The sequence below is a fragment of the Phocoena sinus genome, chromosome 11 (assembly GCF_008692025.1).
Source record: "Phocoena sinus isolate mPhoSin1 chromosome 11, mPhoSin1.pri, whole genome shotgun sequence".
NCBI classification, from domain to species: Eukaryota; Metazoa; Chordata; class Mammalia; order Artiodactyla; family Phocoenidae; genus Phocoena; species Phocoena sinus.
This window is the reverse complement of record NC_045773.1, coordinates 37,717,527-37,730,508: the sequence shown is the minus strand read 5'-3', so window position 1 is coordinate 37,730,508 and position 12,982 is coordinate 37,717,527. Positions and strand designations below refer to the sequence as shown.

At 36.9% G+C, this 12,982-nt stretch overlaps 1 protein-coding gene across 7 annotated transcripts in view; it reads left to right on the top strand.

Moving 5' to 3' along the window:
* The window catches only part of DOCK3 (dedicator of cytokinesis 3), a 421,452-nt gene that overhangs the window by 42,076 nt on the left and 366,394 nt on the right, over positions 1-12,982 (top strand). For all 7 annotated transcript variants that reach the window (XM_032648825.1, XM_032648824.1, XM_032648821.1 and 4 more), the window contains exon 2: positions 2,217-2,300. In XM_032648825.1, the coding sequence (XP_032504716.1) occupies positions 2,217-2,300 (84 nt within the window). The remainder of the gene's footprint in view (positions 1-2,216; positions 2,301-12,982) is intronic.

Below are 12,982 nucleotides of genomic sequence, written 5' to 3'. Positions count from 1 at the left end.
AAGTGCCGAGTCCTAACCACTGTACCACCAGGGAATTCCCAGTTTGCCTTTTATTTTTTATTTATTTTTAGCATTTTTATTCGAGTATAATTGCTTTACAATGGTCTGTTAGTTTCTGCTTTATAACAAAGTGAATCAGTTATACATATACATATATCCCCATATCTCTTCCCTCTTGCGTCTCCCTTCCTTCCACCCTCCCTATCCCACCCTTCTAGCTGGTCACAAAACACCGAGCTGATCTCCCTGTGCTATGCAACTGCTTCCCACTAGCTATCTATTTTACATTTGGTAGTGTATATATGTCCATATATACACTAACACTCTCTCACTTTGTCCCAGCTTACCCTTCCCCCTCCCCGTGTCCTCAAGTCCATTCTCTAGTAGGTCTGCGTCTTTATTCCCATCTTGTCCCTAAGTTCTTCATGATGATTTTTTTTTTTTAGATTCCATATATATGTGTTAGCATATGGTATTTGTTTTTCTCTTTCTGACTTACTTCACTCTGTATGACAGACTCTAGGTCCATCCACCTCACTACAAATAACTCAGTTTCATTTCCTTTTATGGCTGAGTAATATTCCATCGTATATATGTGCCTCATCTTCTTTATCCATTCATCTGTTGATGGACACTTAGGTTGCTTCCATGTCCTGGCTATTGTAAATAGAGCTGCAATGAACATTGTGGTACATGACTCTTTTTGAATTATGGTTTTCTCAGGGTATATGCCCAGTAGTGGGATTGCTGGGTTGTATGGTAGTTCTATTTTTAGTTTTTTAAGGAACCTCCATACTGTTTTCCATAGTGGCTGTATCAATTTACATTCCCACCACCAGGGTAGGAGGGTTCCCTTTTCTCCACACCCTCTCCAGCATTTATTGTTTGTAGATTTTTTGGTGATGGCCATTCTGACTGGTGTGAGATAATATCTCATTGTAGTTTTGTTTTGCATTTCTCTAATGATTAATGATGTTGAGCATTCTTTCACGTGTTTGTTGGCAATCTGTCTATCTTCTTTGGAGAAATGTCTATTTAGGTCTTCTGCCCATTTTTGAATTGGGATTTTTTTTTTTTTAAAGATTTTCTATCTGTGATCATGAGATAGATTGACCTGTAACTTTCCTTTCTTATAATGTCTTTGTCAGCTTTTACTTTCATGCTGAGTTAAAAATGAATTCTCTTTTCCCTATTTCCTGGAGGGACTTATTTGTGGTTGGTGTTTCTTCTCCAGATGTTTGGACAAATTCGCTGGTAGAGTAGTCAGGACTTGTTATTTCATTTGTGGGAAAATTTTAATTACAGATTCACTTTTGTTTAATAGATACAGGACTATTCAAGTTTTTAACTGCTCTGTCAGTTTTTGTAAAGTTGATCTTTCTACAAATTTATCCTTCTATTCTAAATTTTCTAATTTTTTGTTATAAAGTTTTATCTAATGTCCTTTTATACATCATTTAATTATTACATTAATGTTTTTATTGGTGATACTGATAATTTATACTTTTTCTCGCTCTTTTTTTTTTTTTGATCAGTCTTGCTTACGTGTCTATCAGTGTTAGTGTTTTCAAAGAACTAATTTTAGATTATAAGGCTTGATATATGATAGTGTACATCCTTTAAGATTGACAAGCCTTTTCTTGATTCTTTGTATTATGTAAATTTTAGAATCATTTTATCAGTTTTCTAAAAATAAAAGTATGTGGGATTTTGATGAGTATAGATTTTCTCTGTTGTACATTTGCTTTTTACTTCATTAATTTTTGTTTTATTGTGGGGATTCTGTTTTTCAAAGCATAATCATTTATTTGGTGATCCTTTTAAAAATATCTATTTGTCTGTTTATAGTAGATAATAAGCTTCTAATGATCATTTTTTCTTAATTGATACATACTTGCCCAGAAAGAACAGGCAAAACACAAGATATGCTGAGGGGGAGGGAGAGGGAGACTCTGTTTACAGAGATGTTTTCACATACATGTATGCATGCACACACCTCTAAGTAATAGTGATTTTGCCAAAGTATACCTCAGTGTTCTGAACCATTTAATATTACCTTTCAAAATATAGATTAAGTTGAAAGGGACTTACATATTTGAAAAATGAATTAGAAGGGAGAGTATATACTTAAGAAAATTTAGTGCTAACTTTCATCGACACTGACCCTGTCTCACTATTTTAAAATGCTAATTGACATGTTTATTCTTGTTTTTTAGTGATATGCAGCTTTCGAGGATCTGTCCCTCAAGGATTGGTCTTAGAAATAGGAGAAACAGTCCAGATTCTTGAAAAATGTGAAGGTAAGTGGACCCATAAATTGTAAAACACAAATGGTGATCATTTTTGGCAGTATGATATGCATTTATTTTGTAGTATGAGGTTATAAGCAATCATTTTGAAGCTGTAATTAATCACATTATGATACACTGCTATAAAATCATTCCTGATCTATGTTCAGCATAAAGGATGAGTTATTTTGGCTCTAATCTAATAGTGACAAATAACTATTGTTGGCTGTCAGAAAATGATTTTTTTTTAATTTTTAAATTTTATTTTTTTATACAGCAGGTTCTTATTAGTCATAAATTTTATACACATCAGTGTATACATGTCAATCAGAACATGATTTTTACATACTATATCAAATGCTTAGTTTTGATTTCCTACAATTGAATAGATAATATTTCGCTACTGATTATCTGCATTTGAATAGAATCGAACTGTAATCAGTTCATTTTTATGTTTCTGTCTGATTGGCTGGACATGATCAGTCGTAATTAAAGCAAGGCAGTAAATGTGCTCAAATGAAGTTTGGCCTGTCTTCTTCTGTGACATATTTGGGTATTTCTGCTATAATACTTATGCATTATTGAAAAATATCACATTCTTCAAAATTATGCACTGAAGTCAGCAAGATATGTGGAAAAAATATAGTTCCGGAGAAATCACCCACAATCAGAGCATGGACAAAAACAAAATTGATACCAAAATTGATAGCAGTTCAGCATGACTAGAAGCCACCTCAAATTATATAACAGAGTAGAAATGTTGCTATGTGGGCATGGAGATAGTACACATGGAAGTTGAACTCTGATCCAGTTACTGTTCAGATGGGTATGGGAGTAAGTGCAACCTACTATGACCCAGGAACCGTTTAAGTTGGGGAGTACACTTTTCTGGAAAGGGAGCTCTAGTGCAGGATGCATTTTTTTTTTTTTTTTGCGGTACGCGGGCCTCTCACTGTTGTGGCCTCTCCCGTTGCGGAGCACAGGCTCCGGACGCGCAGGCTCAGCGGCCATGGCTCACGGGCCCAGCCGCTCTGCGGCATGTGGGATCTTCCCGGACTGGGGCACGAACCTGTGTCCCCTGCTTCGGCAGGCGGACTCTCAACCACTGCGCCACCAGGGAAGCCCCAGGATGCATTTTAATAATTTTAAAGCAGAAGTATAAATAAAAACCCCTTCATGATAAAAAAACTCTTAGCAAAATAAGAATAGAAGGGAGTTTTCCTAATCTGATAAAGGATATCTAAAAGCCTACAGCAAACATCATATTCAGTAGTGAAATACTGAAAGATTTCCAACTGACATCTAGAAATGAGACTATTATAAATTAAGACATTGTGGTTTGGGGGCAAAGACAGAATAATGAAACAGAGGGTCCAGAAATAGACCATCATGTTTATCATCCAGTGATATATTAAAAAGGTGGTATTGCAGTGCATGGGGTAATGATGTCCTTTACAATAAGTGATGCTGGGCTGATTGGAATGAAAAATGGTGGCCTAGTCAATAAATGGTATTGGGTCAATATTGAAACCAATGAATCTTGAACCTGACTTCACAGCATATGCTCCAGATTCAATTCCAGATGGATGGTAGAATGTGAAATGTAAAACAATCATGCACCTTAAAGGAAGCATAGGAAAATACTCTTTTTAACCTAGGGGTAGACAAAGATTTTTTATTGATAAGTTGTACTTTATTAAAACGAAGATATGTTGTTCAAAAGATATCATTAAGGAGAGGGAGAAGACAAGTCACAGAGTGAAAGAGCTATTTGATAAAGGATTTGTCTTCACATGGTGTTTGTCTTTCTCTTTCTGACTTATTTTGCTTAATATGATAATCTCTAGGTCCATCCATTTAGCTGCAAATGGCATTATTTCATTCTTTTTTATGACTGAGTAATATTCCATTGTATATGTATACTACATCTTCTTTATCCATTCATCTGTTGGTGGACATTTAGATTGTTTCCATATCTTGGCTATTGTAATTAGTGCTGCTGTGAACATAGGGGTACATGTATCTTTTCGAATTATGGTTTTCTCCGGATACATGCCCAGGAGTGGGATTGCTGGATCATATGGCAACTCTACTTTTAGTTTTTTGAGGAAGCTCCATACTATTCTCCATAGTGGCTGCACCAGTTTACATTCCCACCAACAGTGTAAGAGGATTCCCTTTTCTCCACACCCTCTCCAGCATTTGTCAGACATCTTTTCTGACTTCACTGGTATGAAATTAGGAATTAACTGCAAGAAGAAAACTGAGGGCTTCCCTGGTGGCACAGTGGTTGAGAGTCCGCCTACCGATGCAGGGGACACGGGTTCATGCCCGGTCTGGGAGGATCCCACGTGCCGCGGAGCAGCTGGGCCCGTGAGCGATGGCCGCTGAGCCTGCGCGTCCGGAGCCTGTGCTTTGCAGCAGGAGAGGCCACACAGTGAGAGGCCCGTGTACTGCAAAAAAAAAAAAAAGAAGAAAACTGAAAGAAAAAAAAAAGCCCACAAACATATGGAAACTAAACAACATGCTACTAAACAATCAATGGGTCATTGAAAAGTCAAAGAGGAAATCAGAAATTACCTGGAGACAAGTGAAAATGGAAACACAGTGATCTAAAATCTGTGGGATGAAGATAAAACAGTTCTAAGAGGGAAGTTCATAGTGATACAAGCCTACTTCATGATACAAGAAAAATCTCAAACAATCAAAATGTACATTTAAAGAAACTAGAAAAAGAAGAACAAGCAAAGCCCACGGTTAGTAGAATAAAGGAAATAAAAGATCAGAGTGGAAATAACTGAAATAGAGACTAAAAAACAATAGAGAAGATCAATGAAACTAAGAGTTAGTTCTTTGAAAATATATACAGAATTGATAAACATTTAGTTAGATTCATCAAGAATAAAGGAGACAGGGCCCAAATAAATAAAATCAAGGATAAAAGAGGAGAAGTTACAACCAACACCGTACATACAGAAGATCATAAGCGATTACTATGAACAATTATACACTAATAAAATGGATAACATAGGAGAAATGGATAAATTCCTGGAAACGTACAAATTCCCAAGACTGAATCAGAAAGAAATAGAAAATATGAACAGACTGATTACCAGTAATGAAATTGAATCAGTAATAAAAAACTTCCAACAAGCAAAAGTCCAGGACCAGATGGCTTCACAGGCGAATTCTAGCAAACATGTAAAGAATAGTTAACACTTTCATTTTTCAAACTATTCAGAAACATCAATGAGGAAGGAACACTTCTGAACTCATTCTATGAGGCCAGCACATCCTTATAACAAAACCAGAGACATCACACACACACACAAAATTACAGGCCAGTATCACTGATGAATATAAATGCAAAAATCTACAACAAAATATTATCAAATAAAATTCAACAGTACATTACAAGGATCATACACCATGATCAAGTGGGATTTATCCCAGGGTTGCAAGGATGGTACAATATCTGCAAATCAATCAACAAGATACAGCACATTATCAGATTGAAGAATAAAAATCATATCATTTCAATAGATGCAGAAAATGCATTAGCCAAATTCAGTGTCTGTTTATGACAAAAACTGTTAACAAAGTAGGTATAGATGGAACCTACCTCAACATAATAAAGGCCATGCATATATTAAATCCCACAGGTAACATCATACCCAATGGAGAAAGTCTGAAGGCTTTTGCTGTAAGATCAGGAGTAAGACAAGGATCCTTACTTTCACCACTTTCATTCAACATAGTATTGGAAGTTATTGCCACAGCAGTTAGGCAAAAAAAACAAAAACAAAAAAAGGAATCAGAATTGGAAAGGAAGAAATAAAACTGTCATTGTTTGTAGGTGGCATGATACTATATATAGAAAACCCCAAAGATTTCACAAAAAAACTTATTCAGGGCTTCCCTGGTGGCGCAGTGGTTGAGAGTCCGCCTGCCAACGCAGGGGACACAGGTTTGTGCCCCGGTCCGGAAAGGTACCACATGCCGTGGAGCGGCTGGGCCCGTGAGCCATCGCCACTGAGCCTGCACGTCTGGAGCCTGTGCTCCTCAACGGGAGAGGCCACAACAGTGAGAGGCCCGCATACTGCAAAAACAAACAAACAAAAAAACCTGTTATTCAGTAAGTGAATTGTTATTCAAAAACTGACTTCAATAGGTGACTTCAGGAAAATTGCAGTATACAAAATTAATGTATAGAGGTCTGTTGCATCTCTCTATTTTAACAATGAACTATCAGAGGAATCAACAAAGTGATCCCATTTATAAATGCATCAAAAAGAGTAAAATACCTAAGAATAAATTTAACCAAGGAGGTGAATGACCTGTACTCTGAAAACTATGACATTGATGAAAGAAAGTGTAGACAAGACAAACAAATGGAAAGGTGTACTATGTGCATGGATTGGACAAATCAATATCATGAAAATGACCATACTGCCCAAGGCATTCTACAGATTTAGTGCAGTCCCTATCAGAATACCAAAGGCATTTTCACAGAACTAGAACAGATAATCCTAAAATTTGCATGGAACCACAAAAGACCCTGTATAGTCAAAACAATGTTGAGAAGGAAGAACAAAGCTGGAGGTATCATGCTCCCAGGCTTGAAACTGTACTACAAAGGTATAGTAATCCAAACAGTATGGTACTGGCACAAAAACAGACACATAGATCAATGGAACACAGTAAAGAGCCCAGAAACCAACATATACTTACATGGTCAATTAATCTATGACAAAGGAGGCAAGAATATACAGTGGAGACAAGACAACCTGTTCAATAAATAGTGTTTGGAAAACTGGACAGCTACATGCAAAAGAATCAGACTGGACCACTTTCTCATACTGTATACAACCCCCCCCTCAAAATCAGTTAAAGACTTAATTGTAAGACATGAAACCATAAAAGTCATAGAAGAAAATGTAGGTAGTATGTTCTTTGACATTGATCTTAGCAGTATTTTTTTGATCTGTCTTCTCAGGCAAGGGAAACAAAAGCAAAAATAAACAAATGAGACTACATCAAACTGAAAAGTTTTTGCACAGCGAAGGAAACCATCAACAAAACAAAAAGCCTACTGAATGGGAGAATATATTTGCTAATAATAGATGAGGGGTTGATATCCAAAATATATAAAGAACTCTTAATACTCATTGTCAAAAAACCCCAAACAATCCAATTAAAAAGTAGGCAGAGGACCTGAGTAGATATTTTTCCAAAGAAGACATACAGATGGCCAGCATGCACATGAGAAGATGTTCAACATCACTAAACATCAGGGAAATGCAAATTAAAGCCGTAATGATATCACCTCACAATTGTGAGAATGGCTGTTATAAAGAAGACAAGAAACAACTAGTGTTGATAAGGATGTGGAGAAAAGGGAGCTATCGTGCACCATTGATGGGAATGTAAATTAGTGTAGCCACTATGGGAAACAGTATGGAGGTTCCTCAAAAAATTAAAAATACAACTACCATATGATCCAGTAATTCCATTTATGGGTCTTTATCAGAAGAAAATGAAAACAGTGTTTTGAAAAGATATATGTACCCCTATGTTCATTGAAGTACTATTTACACTAGCAAAGATATGGGAGCAATCTAAGTGTCCATTACTCTGGGATATTACTCAGCCATAAAAAAGAATATGATCTTGCCATTTGTGACAGCATGGATGGACCTAGAGTGTATTATGCTAAGTGAATCAAATCAGACAGGAAAAACAAATATGGTATGATGTTACTCATATGTGGAATCTAAAAAACAAAGAAGAAAAGAAACAAAACAAGACAGGAATGGGGCTTCCCTGGTGGCGCAGTGGTTGAGAATCTGCCTGCCAATGCAGGGGATGCGGGTTCGTGCCCCGGTCTGGGAGGATCCCACATGCCGCGGAGCGGCTGGGCCCGTGAGCTATGGCCGCTGGGCCTGCGCGTCCGGAGCCTGTGCTCCGCAGCGGGAGAGGCCACAACAGTGAGAGGCCCGCGTACCACAGGGAAGGAAAAAAAAAATACAAAAACAAGACAGGAAAAGACTCATGGATACAGAGAATAAACTGGTTGTTCCCATAGGGGAGGCGGTGGAGGGATGGATGAAATAGGTGAAGGGGATTAAGAGGTACAGATTTCCAGCTATAAAATAAATAAGTCATGGGGATGTAATGTACACATAGGGAATATAGTCAATAATATTGTAGCAACTTTTTATGGTGATGGATAGTAACTTGACTTATTTTGGTGATTATTTGATAATGTATAAACATATGAAATCACTATGTTGTATACCTGAAGCTAATATAATATTGTATGTTAATTATAACTCAATAAAACAAAATAAGACAGTTCAGTAGAAAAATGGGCAAAAGGCTTGGATAGGCTCCTCACAAAACAGATATTCTGATGGTTCATAAACATATGGGAAGGTATTTAGTCTCAGTCATCAGGGAAATGCAAATTAAAACCACAATGAGATATCACCACACGGCACTAGCATGACTAAAATTCAAAACACTGGCAATACCAAGTGCTCGTAAGGAATTGGAACAACTGATACTTCCATACACTGCTGGTGGGAGAGAAAATGGCTTAACTACTTTGGAAAACTCTTTGGCACTATTTACAAAAGTTGACTGTACGGGTACCTTATGATTCAGCATGTCTAGTCATAGGTGTAAATCCAACAGCAAAATACATATGTAAAATGTTAGCAGCAGCTGTATTCATAATTGCTCTGAACTGTAAAAAGACAAACTGCTCATCAGCAGTAGAATGGGCAGATAAATTATGATATATTCAGATAACTGAAAGTGACACAAGAAGGAAAATGAATGAGTTATTGCTACACAAAACAATACAGATGAACATCACAGATAGAATCTTTACAACAGGAGCCAGATGTAAGAGTTCATGCTGTTATGGTTTCAATGAAAGTACATAAAATACAGAACCAGGTAAAACTAATAGCTGGTGATGTTTGTCAGAGAGTGGTTAGATAACCACTTTTATATCTGGCTTTTAATTTTTTTTAATTTTTATTTATTTTTTTAATATCTGGCTTTTTAAATCAAGAGTGTATCTGTGATATCGTTGTGTGTAGCAGCAATTCATCCATTTTCCTTTATATATCACATTCAATTTGAAGGTGTGTCTGTGTGTGTGTTAGTGACGAGAAGAGACATGAGTGGCTTTGGGATGCTGCTCATATTTTATTTACTGGGTGGTGGGCATATAGGTACATACTCTTTGTAAATTTGTTTAGCTGTAGACTAATGATTTGCATACTTATGGATGTTACATATCAGCAAAAAATTTGCTTAAAAACAGGAGATCCTTGTAAAAATAGATAAAAATGTAGAGATAGAACAACATGGATGAATTAAAAAAATATTATGTTGAACAAAAGAGCCGGATATAAAAGATTACATTCTGATTGATTGTATTTATATGAAAGAACAAGCAACATTACAGATGTATGGTCATGCAAATCAGGATAGTGATTGCCTCTGGGAGAGGATTGTCTGGAAAGAGACATGAGGGAACTTTTCGGGTGATTGAAAAGTTCTATGTCTTAATGAAATATGGGTGTTATATGTTACGTGGGTGTTACATTTGTCAAAGCTCCGATTTGCATCATCAGCCCCGTAGGAGTAGGTATTGGGACCTGTTCTTAGTTTGATGTTCATCTCTGTCCTCAGCAAAGTGTGGGTCCCTGAATCCTGAACTGGCCTTGTCCAAACTCCCCAGGGAATGATGCTTGGTTTTTCTGATAGCGTGGGGGTAGAAGGATGTTTGTCTTACATTGTGGGCAGAATAAAGAAGAACTGCAGTGTTTTGACTATTTTTCTTAAAGAGTTTCAAGTAGTCCTTTTGTTTTCAACCCCATACCACACCTAGACCTTACATTTTCCCCTATTTCCCAGCTTTGTTGAGATATAAATTGATATATAACATTGTATAAATTTAAGGTGTACAGTGTGATGATTCGATATACATACATATTGCGAAATGTTTATTATTGTAAGGTTAGCTAACAAATATTTTACCTCACATAATTACCATTTTGTGGTTATGGTGAAAACATTAAAGCTCTACTCTCACAGCAATTGTTTTTTAAGATTTATTTTTTATTTATTTATTTTTGGCTGCGTCAGGTCTTAGTTGCGGCACGCAGGATCTTCATTGAGGCATGTGGGGTCTTTCGTTGCAGTGCGTGGGCTCTTCATTGCGGGGCGCGGGCTTCTCTCTAGTTGTGGTGTGCAGGTTCTCTCTTCTTCAGTTGTCTCACAGTAATTTTTAAGTATACAATACAGTATATATATATATATATTTTTTGCGGTACGCGGGCCTCTCACTGTTGTGGCCTATCCCGTTGCGGAGCACAGGCTCTGGACCTACAGGCTCAGCGGCCATGGCTCACGGGCCCAGCCGCTCCGCGGCATGTGGGATTCTCCCAGACCGGGGCACGAACCGGTGTCCCCTGCATCGGCAGGTGGACTCTCAACCACTGCGCCACCAAGGAAGCCCCATACAATACAGTATTTTAACTGTAGTCACCATGCTGTACATTACATCCCTGAAACTTACTCATCTTATAACTGGAAGCTTGTAACCCCTTGACTAACATCTCCCCATTTCTCCTACTACTCAGCCCCTGGCAACTATTGTACTCTGTGTTCCTGTGAGTTTGGCTTTTTTTTTTTTTTTTTTAAAGATTCCACATATAAGTGAGATCGTACAGTGTTTGTCTTTCTCTTTCTGACTTATTTCACTTAGCACAGTGCCCTCAAGATCCATCCATGTTGTCTCAAATGGTAAAATTTCCTTGTTTCAAGTGGCTGAATAATATCCCATTGTGTTTGTGTGAGATATATTTATATCTGTCTCACATTTTCTTTGTTCGTTCATCTGTCTATGGACACAGGTTGTTTCCATGTCTTGGCTATTGTGAGTAATGCTGCAACGGACATGGGATATCTTTGAGATAGTGATTTGATCTTCTTTGGATACATACCCAGCGGTGGGATTGCTGGATTGTATGGTGGTTCTAGTTCCTCAGTTTTTTGAGGAACTTCCCTATTGTTTTCCATACTGACTCTACCATTTTACATTCCCATCACCAGTGCACCAGGGTTCCTTCTCCACATCCTTCTCAGCATTTGTTATCTCTTATCTTTTTGATGATAGCCATTCTAACAGGTGTGAGATGATATCTCATTGTGGTTGTGATTTGCATTTCCCTGATGATTAGTGATGTTGTGCACCCTTTTATGTACCTGTTGGCCATTTGTATGTCTTCTTTGGAAAAATGTCTATTCAAGTCCTCTACCTGATTTTTAGTCGGATTGTTTTTTGGTATTTGAATTGTATGAGTTCCGAATATATTTTGGATGTTAACTCTTTCTCAGATAATATGGTTTGCAAATATAATTGACTCTTGAACAACATGGGTTTGAACTGCAAGGGTCCACTTATATGCCAGTTTTTTCAATAGTGCTTACTATAGTATTACACAATCCTTGGATGATTGAATTTGTGGATGTGGAACCACGGATATGGAGGAGCCACAATATGGAGGAACTGCATACGTGGAGGGTTGACTGTAAGTTACATGCACATTTTTGACTGCATGGAGGGTTGGCGCATGCCATGTTAAACCCCTTGATGTTCAAGGGTCAGTTGTATTTTCTCCTACTCCAGATGTTACCTGGACATTTTGTTGATTGTTTCTTTGCTCTGCAGAAGCTTTTTCGTTTGATGTAGTCCCACTTATTAATTTTTGCTTTTCTTGTTTGTGCTTTTGGCACTGTATCCAAAAAATAATTGCTAAGACTAATGTTAGGGTGCATTTTCCCTATTAGGAATTTTATGGTTTCAGGTCTTACTGTTTAAGTCTTTAATCCATATCAAGTTAATTTTTGTGAGTGATTTAAGATAGGGGTCCAATTCTTTTGCATGTGTATATCCAGTTTTTCCAATGCCATTTATTGAAGAGACTGTCCTTTTCCTATTGAGTATTCTTCATTCTGTTGCCAAATATTACTTGACCATATATTCATGGGTTTACTTTTGAACTCTCAGTTATTCTTCTGTTTTTTGTTTTTTTTTTGCCTCCAACTTTGCCCTTTCTCAAGAGGTTGTGTTGGCTATTCAGAGTCTTTTGTGGTTCCTTATGAATTTTAGGATTGTTTTTTCTATTTCTGTGAAAAATTTCATTGGAATTTTGATAGAGATTGCATTGAATCTATAGGTAGCTTTGAGTAGTATGTATATTTTATTAATATCAACTATTCCAATCTATTGACACAGAATATTTTTTCATTTATGTATGTTCTTGAATTTCTTTCCTCAGTGTCTTATAGTTTTTGGTGTATAGATCTTTTACTTCCTTGATTAAATTTATTCCTCTTTTTTTGTTTTTGATGCTATTGTAAATGGGATTGCTCCTTTTTTTTTCCTATCTTTAAAAAATTTTTTTAAATTAAAAAAATAAAAAAAGTCTTTTATTGGAGTATAGTTGCTTTACAATGTGTTAGTTTCTGCTGTACAGCCAAGTGAATCAGCTATATGTAGACATACACCCCCTCTTTTTTGGATTTCCTTCCCATTTAGGTCACCACAGAGCATTGAGTAGAATTCCCTGTGTTATATAGTAGGTTCTCATTAGTTATCTATTTTATACTAG